The sequence below is a fragment of the Tachypleus tridentatus genome, chromosome 4 (genome assembly GCF_004210375.1).
Source record: "Tachypleus tridentatus isolate NWPU-2018 chromosome 4, ASM421037v1, whole genome shotgun sequence".
In the NCBI taxonomy this organism is placed as follows: domain Eukaryota; kingdom Metazoa; phylum Arthropoda; class Merostomata; order Xiphosura; family Limulidae; genus Tachypleus; species Tachypleus tridentatus.
Genome location: NC_134828.1, coordinates 72,376,256 through 72,393,869, shown reverse-complemented (window position 1 = coordinate 72,393,869; position 17,614 = coordinate 72,376,256). Strand labels below are relative to the sequence as shown.

The 17,614-nt window shown below is 33.8% G+C and overlaps 1 protein-coding gene across 1 annotated transcript in view; it reads right to left on the bottom strand.

Moving 5' to 3' along the window:
* The window catches only part of LOC143249416 (cell adhesion molecule CEACAM5-like), a 117,097-nt gene that overhangs the window by 50,963 nt on the left and 48,520 nt on the right, over positions 1–17,614 (bottom strand). Inside the window, exons 3-5 of the mRNA XM_076499235.1 lie at positions 5,583–5,924; positions 5,055–5,165; positions 2,649–2,852 (exon numbers count right to left, since the gene is read on the bottom strand). Coding sequence (XP_076355350.1) covers positions 2,649–2,852; positions 5,055–5,165; positions 5,583–5,924 — 657 coding nt within the window. The remainder of the gene's footprint in view (positions 1–2,648; positions 2,853–5,054; positions 5,166–5,582; positions 5,925–17,614) is intronic.

The following is a 17,614-nucleotide window of genomic DNA, read 5'->3' as shown; positions in this document are numbered from 1 at the left end:
AGTGGGATTCACCGTCAAATTATAATGCTTCCATGGCTGAAAGGGCGAACATGTTTGGTGTGACGGGAATTTGAACTCTCGACCCTCTGGTTACGAGTGAGTGCCTTAACCACCTGGCCATGCCATTACAAAAGGAGACGAAAAAAATCAAATTAATATTTTACAATGTGAGATAAAAATTCTAAGATACACAGTAAAAAATATTACAAAAGCGTCGATACAATATAAACATTGAAGGAATAAACATAATCAACAGTTTTTAACGAAACTGGTCGCCACTGGAACGAAAACATATTTTCAATGTTTCTAATTGATAGGAGACTCGTGCTTCTAACTTTCAAAGTAATCATTCAACATATTATAAGCGCACAAGCGTGCCGCTAGTTTAGTTAGCTAACAAGTGATTTTACCGTTCTTATTGATTTCATTTGATCCAAGTTTATGAGATAAAAGCAGTTTACGAAATACACAAATTCGTTTTACAGTTTCACAACTCATGACAGTTCCACCCGTTCCACTAAAAATATCAGTTCTCACACACAAGTGTAGCTCATCAAACCAAACTGCAACAGTGCTAATGATCTCACACACAATTGTAGCTCAACAAACCAAACTGCAACAGTGCTAATGATCTCACACACAATTGTAGCTCAACAAACCAAACTGCAACAGTGCTAATGAGAAACCTCATCGTAATGTGGGTTCTACTTCCAAAATCTAGGCCACAATTTGTATCTCATAATATACCCTATAATCTGGAGATCCTTGTAATCTACGCAGCATCTTTAATTTTGTTTTTAGTTCGGGCCTGTGTTGTTCATTTAAATGTCATTCATCACAAGTTTGGATTTGTTGTTTTTAACGCAGTCCTTTCTTTTGATGTTAACTTTTGCTTAACTATTTAAGTATTAATTATATATACACACACAGACACAACTGGAGTTTTTGTTCGTAAACACCTCAATTATTAAAAAGTTCGAACGTGATTTATAAGTTACCGAATCAACAAAATAGGCTTAAGTGCGAGATGAAAAAAAATGTATTATTATTGTTCAGAAAGAAAGCACGTGCATCTATTTTATATTATCAGACAGACGGCAGCACTGCCTATGTAGAGATTTCTCTGATTAGTTGGTATTAATGGTATTTTAAATGGGTTACCAGAACTTTACAACACTATAGAGTGTCTCCACTTATAACTATGTAATGACTGAGTCACAAGTTCTGATAATGTCTGTAAATATCATAGAAAAAAGTTTGCGTTTCTTGTTCGTCTTTCTTCTGCTTCTTTTTTATTACACGATAACTAAAACAATGGTATCAACATTTTTTTCAGAAGTGTTATAGTTTCATACTGAGTGTTCGCGTTTATTAGTATTGTTAATAGCAAGTAGTTATACAATTATATAACTCTAGTGTAAACAATGTTATCGTTACACCTTTAAATTAACTCTTTTATAGAAATCTGGTGTTGCTTTAAAACGAATGATGACAGGATGAAACAGGGTATACCAGCCAATAATGAATAAACAAATATTAAAGTTGGATCCTCGTTGTATTTAGAATTTGGTTATAAATACAACCTTACTGTGTCTATTAAAACAATGCATTAAAAACAACTAAGCAAGTAAAGAAAAACTTAAATAAGGAAGTAAATGTAAGGATAACAAATATCTGTTCTTCAAAAAACAATACTTGTAAGGATAGTAGGATGGCACTTACATCATCTCTACATGATAAAATACAGCCAAGAATTAGCATATAGCAATATATATAACTATTCAATTATAATTAAGTTGAATTTATCCTGTATTCTCACGACAGCTTCTACGGGTATTAAAAGTTTAATTAAAATAACGTACAGAACAACGTTTCGACCTTCTAAGGTCATCTTCAGGTTCGTATAAAGAGAGTTTACATTTTTACGCAAGTAGGTTTCTCGTCATCATGGATTTAATTTATCCTATTTTCTCTGTTAACATCATGATACACTGTGTGCCATCCCTACTATATTGTTTGTATTGTTTTTTGAAGGATTGATATTAGCCAACCCCATTATATTGTTTGTATTGTTTTTGAAGGATTGATATCAGTCAACCCCATTATATTGTTTGTATTGTTTTTGAAGGATTGGTATTAGCCAACCCCGTTATATTGTTTGTGTCGTTTTTCAAAGACTGATATTAGCCTTCATTTAATTCCCTTTTTTGAAAAGTGTTTGCTTTACTTGTGTATACATATATATATATATATTTAATTGGTTAAGTGTTGCCTGGTGTTTAGCGTGAAAGAAACTGTAAACACGAGGGCTCATCGTCCCTTGCCATTACTGCTGAAAAGAAAACTCTCAGGACTTTGAGCCTAGAGTTAGTGGTAGGTGCTGCTCACAAGATGCTTTCCCTCTTGTATATCAGTTAAATATTAAGAACGACACGCAATTCGCAGTTAGTTTCTTTGTGTAGCTTGGCGTGAATATTCTGAAGCAAATATAAATTATTTTTAATTATTATAATGAAGGAAACGCTAAACGTATATGTAAACATTAAATAAAAAAGTAGCACGTGTTTTTGTTTATCTACAACAAACCAAATTATGTCATAATTACCGTACGTAATTCTTAAGAACACCATTAGAATATACATACTCACAGTTTATGTCTATAGTTACAGTGGCGACCAGTGGTGAGGTTAGGTTATTATTTGAAGCCTGGCAGGTTAGTTTGGCCAACAAATCATCACGTTTAAGTTCCTGAAGAATATAGTCGTTTCGAACCTCCAATTCTTGTATCTTACGGAAACTATTGTCAATTTGTACTGAATCTTTCCACCAGGTCACAGCAGGGGGAGGTTTTCCTAAATAAAAGTAATATATTTGCCTCATCTAAAAAAAAAATTAAAAAAACGAAAACATATTAACAATAGTAAATACACCTAAAGCAATGTACGGGTGTCCGGATGAAATATTAACATACCTATTTCTCTATCAACTAAACCAGACCGAAATCCTGGCTGCTATCATCATATATGACTCTTTTGGACACATTTTAAAAAGGCGGTATAAGCTGAAGCATGGAACACATGCTCATTCGTAATTAATATTAATATTTAAAATTAATACATGAAGAACGTTGTTCGCTCCTCCATTAGTGCTTTTTCTACCCATACCACCGGTTTTTAAATATATAATGAAGAAACATTGTAAATAATTAGGCTTAGGAAATCGTATAAACTGCTCACCATACCAAGTGTTAATACCAGAACGCCATATTCTTGCTGAACATTTAATTATACAATAATTATTTTTGTACTATTACTTAAAGGTACTTGTCAAATGATATTTATTTTCGAACACATTTTGATATAGCATCAATTTTGATGAAATTATAATGCTTAAGGAAATTTATACTTCATGACGCTCTATAATATAAATCTGTTAAGAAAGATATTGTCACCTAAACTTTGTTATTTTTTTATTTTGTTTGAATGTAAGTGCAAAATAATTTAAAATTAAAACTTTATTGTTGTTTGAAAATTTTGCAAAACTCACTTTACCGAAGTTCAGGAAGTATGTTTATGCAAGAACAGTAAGTTAAATTAAGCTTAAACATGTATGTTATTCAGACTTTGAACTGCTTGGAATCTGAAGTACTCTTAAGTTAAAAAAAAAAAAACCGAGCGCAGCCTAGTTGTTAGTCTATCGGACTGGAGATTTGAAAATCTCGGGTTTGAGACGACGTTTGTTCGCATCTTCGCATTTCAACTTCGGGTGCGATACAAGAGCCACAGTATTTCGCTATTCGATCAACAGTTTCAGACGAGGGGTGCTGCTATGTGATTCCCCGGGCCACAGTATTAGGGACGACTTTCCAGTAGGTGTCTTCGACTTAGTCGTTTAACCCATTGCGTCAATAAATTCTCGTTCAGGCGAATGAACGAGCAAATAAACGACAATATAAGCTAATAAAAGAGATTTCAGATTAACAACTCGTTACATTTTAAAAACTTGATGGTCTGATTATAAATCTTATTTTGTGGGTAGACAGATGATAATAATTAATTCATTTAATTAATTACGTACGTGTATCTTTGAATTCAATGCTAAAAGTCAACGAGAAAGTAGAAATGTCACATTTCATATAGTGCTTTCTTATTCATTTTCTCGAATGGTTTTCAGTTACCAAAGAAAAAATTACACTAATCGAACAGCCAACTGTGGATGACGCAAGCCAAAAGACTATAAAAAAGGGAAATTCTACTCCTATTTCAGGGGCTTTATAATGCCTCTTTTCGGATAAAAAGATCCTAATATAAAATTGCCATTGTACATTGCTAAACAGTTTCCAGTTACCATACAAAAAAATAACGTAATAGATCCAGCCAACTTTGGGTAATGCAAACCAAAAGTCTATTTAAAAAAAGTAAAAATTGTACCTTATTTCGATGGCCTGTTATCCCTTTTCGCCGGTAAAAATCTTAAAACAAGATAGCTCTGTACACCATCACACAATTTTAAGTTTTCACAGTAAAAATTACATTAATCAACCCAGTCATCTCTGGGTGACGGATGCTGACACACACACATAATGGATCATCTACATCGTAAGATGGCTTTATAAATAAAATGAACTGAATTAAACAGAGCAGTATCATCAAAAACGTTTTTACAGAACTTCTCATCTCGTTTAGAAATTATAACCTCTTTTATATATCATTATTGTCAGTTTTTCTCATTGAAATAAAGCCATATAAAAACTTACATTCTGTTAGCTGTATCACTTTTGTCAGAATAGAATGAAATGAACTCAAAGATTTATCACTTATTCAGACATGGGATTGGTTTCCCACAGAAACTTTAAATATGAATAAATTACTTAGAATACTGAAGAAAGTTGACGTAGACGATTTCGATGCAAAGCAAGAATGAATGCACTAAAGCATGTATAAGATTACTGAAACCTATGATCTAAACTACTGAAATTACTTAACGTATTATTATTTCAATTACACATTATGCAGATTTATTATTATTATTCACCCTCATAACGAGCAACTCACCTCCACTAGCTAAACAACCCAGAGCTAGTTTGGAACCTTCGTTATATGGTCCAATTTCTCCATACACAGGTTGATTAGTTTCATCGACTATAGTAACATCCTGAGGTGGAACTGAAAACAATTGATCTCATACTTTAAAACCTTAAATTATATTAAGGCTCAAAGATGTCATGTTTTTAAAATACCTTTATCTATTTTAATAGATTAATATTTATAATTACGCGATATTATATAAGCGTAATGTTCATGAAGAAAAACTAAAATGAATATTTTGTGAGATTTCTATCAGCAGAAGATTAGTCTATTTCACGTATAAACAAAATATCTTATGAATGAATATTTAAACCACAGTTATATTTTTCTTATTATCATTTTAGTAGTAACTGAATACCTGCGTCCCTGATATTTTATATTTAGTAGCATAAACAATTTGAATTTGCTTATTATCCCTTTTTACTCGTTTGAAACTGTGTACATAATCTAGTTTAATCAAATGGAATGCACTGTGAGAATTGGTTTTTCACTCACCAATAACCTTGAGCATTACAATTCTATTGAAGGTTCGACCATATCTAAAGTCAATCCTGCAACGATATTTTCCTTCATCGTTTTTCTCTACGGGGTCGATAGTTAGAACTGAAGGTTGGCTATGAGTGCCGGGGTCAAAATAGCCTCTCTTCCCTAGAAAGACACTCGTAAAATGTTTGGATCTCTCCAGTGGACCATGTCTGGAGTCTACACTAAAAATTGGAGCACTAATTCCTAGCTTGTACCACAGTACCAAGGATATGGAGTCATCTTCAGAAGTAACACTGACATTACACAAGAGATGAGCACTTCGACCCACAACAGATTGAAACACTGGGTATTCTATAAAAAATATATTAAATAATATTAATTATTTTAGTAAATTTTACGTATTTGCTAGTTTCTGTCAGGATTTTCAACACGAGTGGACTGGAATTCTTCTGCTATAGATGTATGTGCCTTGTTGATGTTTGATTTAGAAAATAAACGAACAGTGCACGATCCACTTGTTTTTTAAATAACATATACTCAAATCAAGTCAAACATATTTACAGAAGATTTTTTTTACATTTAATAAATCAAAGTTTTGTCTAAAATTCCAAGTAATTATCATTTATTGTCAAGTATCCACATAGGCTGGTTCAAGTACTTTAGAATCCAGTTGCCAAGACGAATTATTTTTCCCTACTCTTATCACAATATTATAAGCGAATAATTCACTTACGTTATCCCGTGGTCAAACACAGTAGTATCCTGAACTTTAAATAATTGTTTGCTTTTCGTCAAAGTCCAAACAGACTGGTTAATTTACTTTAAAATACTACTTGACAAAACTATTTATTCTCTATATGTCTGTTAAACAATGGAACTCACTTCAAAATGTCGCTCGTTAAGGAAAAACTAACAATATCGCAATCTGACTTTACTTTAACTAGCTTAACATTTTCTGACTGAAAACTTAATGTTTTCTAACTAAACAACTAAATTATTTATAAATCGCTCGTAACAGCTAAACTGCCAAATCATTCAGTCTAGATCTGTTAATTATCCTTACTTGCGTTGGCTTATCATCTCTATATATATATATTGTTCACTAAGGCCTCGGACTTTCTATAAACTACGCGAACGTGCGCAATAATGTAACAATACCAGCTTAAGGTAACGAGAAAAATACCGAAGACTCAAGTAAATTGATTGGCATCAACAATAAATAATACATAAATTGATCTTTATACACAACGTATGGCTTTTACCAAGTTACGCAACCAGAGCTACCTCCTATATTACGTTTAACTATCTTGCTATGAAAAGTAAACTAAATATTAAATCACAAAATGAACTAAATAACAAATCTTAAACCTAATAATCCTGTATATCCAACAGTTTCTATCATCAACAGAATATAGAAGGTGTTTGACAGTGAATTCAACTGCATTTAAAGACCTTAAAAAGGTGTTTTCTAGTGAATTTATCTGTCTCTTATAAAGTAAAAAAGATATTTTTAGAGAATTCAGTAGTCTATAATAGCGCAAAAAGTTTTGTTCTGGTAATTATAGTTGTTTGTCATAGCTTAATCAGTGTGTTTTTGTTTGTCATAGCTTAATCAGTGTGTTTTTGTTTGTCATAGCTTAATCAGTGTGTTTTTGTTTGTCATAGCTTAATCAGTGTGTTTTCTAGATAATTATAATTTTTGTGACAACATAATGAAGGTGTTTTCTAGTGAGTTCAATTGTTTGTCACAGCTTAAAGTGCTTTATAGAGAAATAAGTTATTTATCATAATATAAAGAATGTAGTGTCTAGTGTTTGTTTGTTTCACTTGTTTGTCATGTTATTTCGATAAAGAAGGGCGCAAAGTAGAAAACTACAATCGCTTTAACATATGTTATTCAGCTTTATTGTTTGTTTTCACACTAATATCTACCAAGAGTAGTCGAACCCTGGATTTTAGCGTTGGAAGTCCGAAAATTTACCGTTTATCCATGGGGGGACGTAGAAATAGCCAGTAAGAAAGTTCGCTCATAACTTAAAAGCTGGTACAATTGCGAAGGTTATTAAGAGAAGTTCGAGAGCTCAACCAACAACGTTTTAAGCCACATGCATAAACACAAACACACATGAATATAAAGAGAACTGACACTAGGCAATCCAGGGGCGGATTTCACTGACGATGAGTGTTAATTTTAGAATTTTTGTAATCAACTTTTGAAAAGTAAAAATTTCAGTAGACAGTTATAATTTAAATGATTAATAATCATAAAGTGCTCACTAGTGGCCCTGAAAATGAAGTAAATTAGTAATGTCTAAATGAGAAATTATTCGAAGAGATAGATACGAGGTCTGTTAAAAAAATACACGGACTGACGTCATAAAACAAAATGTACTTTATTTAGAAGTTACAGGTCTGGGACCCCTTCAAAGTACTCTCCTCCCCAACGCACACACTTATCCCAACGGTGTTTCCACTTGTTGAAACAGTCCTGGTACGCTTCTTTTGTAATGTCCTCCAGCTCCTTCGTCGCATTTGCCTTAATCTCGGGAATCGTCTCAAATCTTCTTCCTTTCAAGGGTCTTTTGAGTTTGGGGAACAAGAAAAATCGCAAGGAGCTAGATCAGGTGAGTAGGGGGGGAAGAACAGTGATCGAGTGTTTGGCCAAAAACTCACGAGTTCTGAGGGTTGAATTTCGCAGCAACGCGGTGCATCTTCAATTTTTCAATCAAAATCTCGTAACAAGATCCAACTGATATCCCACACTCTTTAGCAAGCTCCCTGACAGTCAGACGTTGATTTGCCCGCACCAGGGTGTTGATTTTGTCGACGTGTGGGTCGTCAGTTGACGTGAAAGAACGTCCAGGACGCTCATCATCTTCAATGGACTGTCGATCATCCTTTAAACGTTCATGCCACTTGAAACATGCCGTACGCTACATAGCAACATCACCGTAAGCCGTGTTAAGCATAGCAAAAGTTTCAGTCGCAGATTTTCCACGTTTAACACAAAATTCACAGCAAGTCGTTGCTCCTTCGGGTCATTCATTCTGAAATCCGACAAACGAAAAAATCGCACTTCACTTAAAACCGCGTAGCTAATACACAAATGAAGATATCTGCAATCGGGAAATGGCGTCGTAATCAGCTGATCTGTGCGAACCTAGCGACACCAAGCGGATTCCCTGGAACCAACTGGAGCCGCGCAATTCAAACAGTCCGCGTATTTTTTGACCAGCCCTCGTATATAGAATACTTAGAAATAATCTAAAACCAACTTTTACTTATTGACTAATTAGGGCTTATAGTGTGACAGTTTTTTAATGTGTTTTAATTATATCATTAATATAAATTAATTGGTGTGTAATTAACTGCCTTGTTATTTTTATCAAATAAAATCACCGGAATTTATTTTCCCGATAGAACGATATTCGTTTCTAAATATATTTGATATGATCACAGATAATACTTTAAAAAGTGTATTCAAGGTAAATCGTCTGTTAAACTTCACAAGTTATATAAGACGTCAATTTTACGAGAAAAGAAGGAAAAGTTTGTTTGTTTGTTTTTAATTTCGCGCAAAGCTACACGAGGGCTCTCTGCGCTAGCCATCCCTAATTTAGCTGTGTAAAACTAGAGGAAAGGCAGCTAGTCAACACCAGCCATCGCTAACTCTTGGGCTACTCTTTTACCAACGAATAGTGAGATAGACCGAAACATTATAACGCCCTCATGGCTGAAAGGGCGAGCATGTTTGGTGCAACCCTCAGATTACGAGTCGAACGCCTTAATCCACCTGGTCATGCCAGGCCGAGCCAGAAGTAAAATATTTCCAAATGATACTTAGTTTCGACGTCATTTCCGCTTCCTTAGGTTATCATGCTGTAAATTCGGTGCCTAGTGACGGATAGTATAAATCAGTATTTTTCCTAACAAAATGAACATTTTGACATTTACAGAGATTTATTTTCTACCATAAGAAAGTAAAATAAAAACTGTGTATTAAAAGTGTAACAGAAACTACATAATCACGATGAATTATATTGAAATCATAATACTACCTCTAATATTTGTATCATTGAAAATGATTGTAAAATCGCTGGCTAAAATACTGATGTATGTTTTAATTATATGTGTTTCTGAAGTAATGAGCCCTCCCAGTGGTAAGACTACACACTTATAACAATAGAAATCAGGTTTCGAGACGAGTAGGCACAGCACAGGTAGCTTGTTATATAGAATTGTATTTAACTACAGCCGAACAAATAAGTACAAGTAAACTAATGTCATACGGAAATTAGTAAAATTAAATAAAATAAAAGTTCCTTATTCGATTTTATTACCGGTACTGAACCTTTTCACTATAGTATGAGTGTGTTATTCTTAGAGCAAAGCCACATTGGGTTATCTGCTGAGTCCACCGAGGGGAATCGAACCCCCTGATTTTAGCATTGTAAATCCGTAAACTTACCGCTGTACCAGCAGGGGACACTATAATATGTATACCTTCTTTTGCTATTAATATAAAATACTTTTAGCGTTGATATTATATTATATACACAAATAGAGTACAACTATGTAATGTATGATATTAATGCAACATCACCCTTTAGCACACAAAATCTTTTAAGCCTTACCGTAGAGCCACTACGGATAGAAGATTTTCAATAAGCACTAAACCAGGGCTTTCAATCAGCATCAATGCATTATTAGCACTATGAAAGGTTTTAGTTTATCGAATGGCAGAATGTTTGTATACACGTAGGATAAGCTGGATGAGCTCAAAAAACATTCAAGTCCCACCTTCAGATTCACAAATTCGATATTCGCTCGTATTTGTAGAATTGAAACGGACTCGAAGGGAAATATTGATAACTTCAAGATTTATCACCAGTAAATCTGTATCTTTTTTATGAACATTTTGAGGGTTAATACATTAAATTATAGTCTGATCGCTTCACTCACACATTTTACAAGAAGTTACAAACCTTCAGTAATGCATTGTTAAAAGAATTGTGTTGTAAATTAACATAAACATTGCGCTATTTCACAACATATGTTTCCACATTACAGGCTTGTGTGAACCACTGCTGTATTTTTTTTATAAATACACAAACAACACTCGGTTTTCAGTTCAAAACTATGTTTATTTATATACGTTTTTATGTTCTAAAGAATAGGTTAGAGAATTAAAATTGAAATAAAAATCGTAATGTGAAAGGGCGAATCAAAGTGTGGTATTTATTGTATTTAATGTATCAACTCATCACACCTGAAGTTCAATAAAACACGATGTGACAAGCCATACTCGTATTTTCCTAAAAGGAAACAGCTTCTATATTCGTGAAGAAAAAAATGCTTACATGACAAAAAATGAGGTTACATCTCAAGACAATCTGACTGTTGGCTTGCATCATTCAGTAAACTCTTCCACCCAAGACTTGCTGATGCAGGACATATGAAAACATCTCATCTACATCACAGTATAGCTATCACAGCCTGAAAAGCCCAGAATCGAAAACACTACAGAAACGTACAGAAATACTTGAATTCTCCCATGCAAGTACAAGTGGGCTATACAAAAAAGTCATGTATAAGATTAGAATATGACACGTAACAGGTTATTATGAATTCAGATGAGTCAAAGATTGTTTTCGATTGTGTAGTAACTCATTGTTCTATTCGATATATTGTACAGTTTTTGTTGTTTTTTGCAGAGAATTTCTGAAGCAAATTGTAAGTTACATTTTCGTGTATTTACGTCTTTATATTGCTAACCAACCAGTGTTATAAAAGTACTTCCAGTTGCCAAATAAAAGTCTCGTGAGGGATGACACACAGAACAAAGTAATTTCAAATTAGTGAAACTAAAAGGATCCACTTTATGCCTTTCAAAATAAAAAAATAACCAGTGTTTCTAATGTAGCTATTGATGGTTACTAACAGATTAACAAGAAGTAATAATGAAAAATAGTGACCAATTAAGTCTGTATATCTGTGTGCAGATTTCTATAAAAAATGTTTTTTTTTTTAAATCTGGATTCCGAAGTTATGATATTACGGCTTCCCAATAACATAAGAGATGACGTCATTATTAGCGACGTTCCAGCTTCTTCTGCTATATTTGAATAAATATGCTTTATTATTCTAAAGATAACAACAACCTTTAAGTATAGATAAATATTATATATATAAACAAGGAAACACTCATATTTTGCTGAAGAAAGTTTTTAATAAAAATAAAACAATATAAAATATTTTTAAAATCTTTATTTCTTATTTTATTAAGAGAATAAATAAATATTTTTAAATTCACATTTACATACATATATATATATTTGTTGTATAGCAGATAGCCCAAGGTGACTTTGCTATAAGAAAACATACACACACATATATACATATACATATGTCACTAACAGTTATTGGATTTTAAGCTTTTATGGAAATATGAGGCTGAAGTGTAGAGATAGACTAATTTCACTATCGTGATGAAGGCTTTAGCAGAGAGATGATAACACCACACATCCGCATACTTTACCTAGAAATATTCTAAAAGTACATAAATCACAATCATTTTGAGTTGAGGACCACACGAGTTGCACAAAACTTTTATTTCGGTCGCCCTTGACTTTGAGTGTCTGAGCATAAATTAGTGTATGGTGTACTAAGATTCGTATTTTATAATACGTATTGACAGACCACGGTACTTGTGACCTTGCGGTACTGAGCATAACCTTATGTATAATACACTTAAAAGCCATATTTTAAAATATATATGAACACTCCTGACCTCCAGCCCATGACCTAAGCATGGGCAACCCAGTATCACCAGTTCTAGCCAATATTTTTATGACACAAGTTGAAACACAAGCAATTAACACAGCATTACATCCACCACTATACTGGTACAGATATGTAGATGACACGGTTGCAGGATTCAGATCTACAGAACACATACTTAATTTATTTAATCACATTAACTCTATACATCCCAACATTAACTTCACATGTGAACAGGAAAAAGCAATCAAATATCATTTCTTAACCTCAAAATTACAAGGACCGACACACAATTTAAAACAGAAATCCACCGAAAAATCACCCATACTGGACTATACATTCCTTGGGACTCAGCACATGAAACAAAACAAAAACTCAATATACTAAGAAACCAAATAAACACAGACATAAAACTATGCTCGCCAGATAAAATTAACGACGAATTAGACAAAATAAAACAATACTTCATGAACATCAATAAGTTTCCTCCACAAACCGTAGAAAACATTATAAACACCTAGACAGAAAGCAAAACGAACCAACTAAAGTAAATATATCTCACGAATCAAAAAATCACGAAACCATATACTGCTGCATACCATACATTCCTGACATCAGCAGACAAATAACCAACATTTGGCAAAAACTAGTAACAAAATATGACATTCCAGTTAATACCAAATTTATTCCAAAACCAGGCACAAAACTGAGGTCTATACTATGTAAAAAACTACACTGACAAACACCACACCAACATTATTTATAAAATACAATGTGATAACTGCCACGATTTCTATATTGGAGAAACAAGTAGAAAAATGGAAACCAGATTCAAAGAACATAAAAAAGTCACCTTCACACGTTTTCGAACACTGCAAGTCAAATAAACACAACATAACCATAGAAAACACTCAAATACTAAATAAAGAAACAAACATAAACAAACGCAAAATTAAAGCAGCCTTACTTATACAACAACTTAATCCAAAATAAACCAATATAAAGGAACGCCTTTATACCTATATTAATATAATAAAATAAATAAAATTATATATTCAAACATCTAACACCGCCCTCTACATTCCAACACTCAGTTACACAACCCCTTCCAAACATGTGGTCAGCTTCCGGTCAGCTACCTCTTTTTTTCTTTGTGAACCTGACGATGACCGAAGAAGGTCGAAACGTTGTTCGCTCTTCTATGTAAAATATTTTCTCAACCCAAACGAGCCGTTTTTGCATATATACTCCTGATCTCTGAGCATATGGTGAACCGTAATGTTTTATAACGTTTTAAACATTACACGTTAAACGTCTTATTTTTTTACTTTCATCCCTAATTACCGTTATCTTTAAATATTAATTTCAGACCTAAAATGATTTTACATAGCGAGTACAAACTTTAAACTTACCCAAAAACGTTCATTACTGCTAAATTTTCTGAAAATTAAAAAAAAAAACTATTACATATTTTGCAGATTTTCTGAACTAACTTGAAGCATTCTATTTCAAATTAGTATGGCGATCAATCTCTCATTTAATAATTTTAATTAACTTCTCTGTAAAGTTAAATATTGAAAACAGATTATCTTTAGCGTAAGTATGTGTTTGTGTTGTATTCTTAAACCACAATTAAATAAATCGTTATAGAATTATGTATTTTCTGTATCAAGATGGGGAAGGGAAAGATATCGTTAAGTGGAGGCGCAGTGAGGAACATTTGGCCACTCAGTTTTTATTCTTAAGCAAATGAATTGTGCTTACAGACTAAGGGTTTAAAACATAAAATAATTGCCCCTACTTTTAGGTTTTTAAAACTCACAAATGTTTTATTTATTTTGTGTCTCAAACGCTAAGTGTTTTTGGTGACCCCCGCTAGTACAGCGGTATGTCTTCGGATTTTCAACGCTGTAATCAGCGGTTCGATTCCCCTCTGTAGCTTTGCTGGAAGAAACACAAACAAACTTTTTGGTGTGTTTTTTGCGACAGCATTTTCATTCTGAGCAAGTGACACCCTTGTGCAAATTAATTGAAACAAATGGTCATTTTACAATATTTTCAGAATGGCGGCCGGTGTAGGCTCGCTGAAACCGATTATTTCCTTTAATAGTCATTTTTTTCACACAGACGGCGTCATTAGCTGTGTTTTACAATACGGTTGATCTATTTTTGGGATATATGACGAAATTTTGAGTAATATTGCGTAATTCGAAATAGCGTTAGTAGGGCTAGGAGACCAGTCAAAAAACAACTTCTTACTAACTCAATGAAAAAAAACGGTATCAATGGGGTCTCAAATACAAGAACTGAGCGCAAGAACAATGGAGGAAGGTGTTATTCAGTGACGAGACTCATTTCTTCGTACAGGGTCAAAGAAGTCTGCATGTTCGCAGATCTCTAGGTGAGAAACTTCAAAAATCTCACATCAATCAGTTCGTAAGACATCCCTTGAAGAAGAATGTTTTGGGGCTTTTTCAGCTATTGTGGCGTCGGAGGCTTAGATATCGTAGAAGGTATGGTGCGAGGGCCACAGTACATCAAAGATTTGCAGAAAAGAGTCGTTCCAGAATTTAAAAAGAGATTTAAAGATGAATCTGGCATTTTTCAGCAAGATCTGGCTCTGTGCTTCACATCGAACCTTGTGAAAACTTTTATGACTACAACGCGAATAAAGGTGCTGGACTGGCCTGAAAACTCTTCGGACTTAAATCTTATTGAAAACCTTTGGGCGATTTCTAAAGAAAGACTTCGGGGAAAAGACTGTACTATGAAATATAAGCTAATTGAAGCCATAATTGAGGTGTGGTACCGCGATCCAAAAATTAGTAAAGATTGCAGTCAACTCGTGAACTTGATGCCAAAGCAGATTAATGATCTTCTGAGAAATAAAGGCGGTCATATAATGTATTAATTTGTGAGTAATTTTTGGATTCTCAGAAATAAAACGCAAAAAATTGAAAAAAAAATCGTAATTTTCCGTCTTGTTTCAATTAATTTGCACAATAGTGTATCTTGTTTCTGTATTTTTTAACAATCTACATTCCCCTTTTTAAGCTAACAATTCCTATTAATATTGCATTTATACAGCACTGTGCAAAAGCGTTAGGACAAGTTAATGTGTTCTCATTTTTTCAGTTTTATGGGTCTTATTCTTCCACGCCATTAAAGAATGTAAATTCAGCACCATGGTAATGCTTCACTGATCCCTGTTGACAATTGGATGAACCAGAGCGGGAAAACTTATCATTCATTAAGATTCCCATATACTTGTACCAAGGGTATGTCATAAGAGTTCTGCTTGAATAAACATACTGATCAAATTCAGGGTCTGAAATAACAGTCATGGTATCCCATGCAGTGTCTCAACAATATAGAATGAAGCTAGAGTATGGTACCGGTATATTCTAGAAGAAATCAGTTTAATAACACTCTACAAACAAACTTTGATAAAAAAAAACAGTATTTAAAACTACATATTCAGTTTTGTTTTCGTGCCAAAAAGCATAGAGAATTGTCGGAAGAACCGAGAGATGTCGCATAATAGTTTTACGTGTTTGTTTGTTTTGGAATTTCGCACAAAGCTACTCGAGGGCTATCTGTGCTAGCCGTTCCTAATTTAGCAGTGTAAGACTAGAGGGAAGGCAACTAGTCATCACCACCCACCGCCAACTCTTGGGCTACTCTTTTACCAACGAATAGTGGGATTGACCGTCACATTATACACCCCACGGCTGGGAGGGCGAGCATGTTTAGCGCGACGCGGGCGCGAACTCGCGACCCTCGGATTACGAGTCGCACGCCTTACGCGCTCGGCCATGCCAGGCCAGTTTTACGTGATACTGATTGGATTTTGCGATGAACTGCTGTAGACACTGTTAGGTACACCCTAGATCGTGAGACTGAGACAGGTAAGTTTTAAAATAAAAAAGGAAGTTCATTATGTTAGAAAGACACGTAGGCTCAAGAAGTCTTGATAGAAATTGATAAAAACCCTCTAACCCGAGTGCTTTTGAAAGGTAGACTTTTCTTCCTAAGGGGCAACTAACGTTAAGAATCTTCGTTTACACAGAAGAAAGATTGCTTCTGATCTCAAGCGTGAGATAAATGACTGTGCACCAAATGACAGAAAAGTGTCCAAATCTACATTATCATGAAGACTCAACAAGAGTATCAGCTACAAAAAACTTTATTTCGATCACAAACTATTCTCAAGATACTTACATTTACTAAAAAGTACAAAAACTGGACTATTGTTGATTGAAAGAGAGTATTATGGAAGGATGATCCAAGTTTGAAATATTTGGTTCAAAACGTAGGTTGTACGTCCGGCGGAAAAAGGGGTGAAAGATATTTACCTCAATATATATAGCACCCACCATGAAGCATGAGGAGGCAGTGTGATGGTTTGGGGTGTTTTCCTATTTGCAAAATAGATGAAGATAAACTAGCAGAAGATATAGTATGCAATAATGGAGATAAACTAGCAGGTAATAGATGGAATATAAGAAGTACCATCATAGTATACTCAATAGTATGATGGAATGATAAACTAGCAGAAGTACCATCATAGTATACTCAATAGTTTGTGTTTTATTGGTAAAGAATTCTACTACCAGAAAGATAATGACTGGAAACACTCATCCAACTTGTGTAGAAATTACTAAGACAGAAGCTGCTGAAGTCATTTAAGTGATGCAATGGTCCTCACAAAGTCCAAATCTCAACCCAGTTAAGCAAATCTGGGATTTGATAAATCAAAAACTTGACAAATCAAAAGTTACTTTCAAAGAGACTTTATTAGAGTGTATTAGAGACATTAGAAGTAAAATCCTAAAGAGCGTTTTTATTAAATATGTTGCACCAATGCTTGAAAGAGTGTCTGCAGTTAGTACAACAAGATGGGCACACAAAATATTAATTATTTGCTGAACTCAAGCATTACCACTGAGTTTGTAATGTACTGAATATGAAGATTAATAAACGTTTGATGTCTCACCTGTGGATAACCTTCCATTGGTCTTTTACAGTTGTCTGAATTTAATTTTGGTTTCATCCTAACATTTTGCCCAGTATTTATATATATATGTATAACAATAGCTTTAACTTATTGGTTATGCTTTGTTTGACTTTTCTGACTTTTCAAGTGCCAAAAATGGTACAAAAAATGCTCAAACACTACCTGATTAAACATAATATTAGACACGCTCTTTTAAATTTTCAATAAAATGTTAAAACGTTATTTCTAACTTGAAGATCACCAA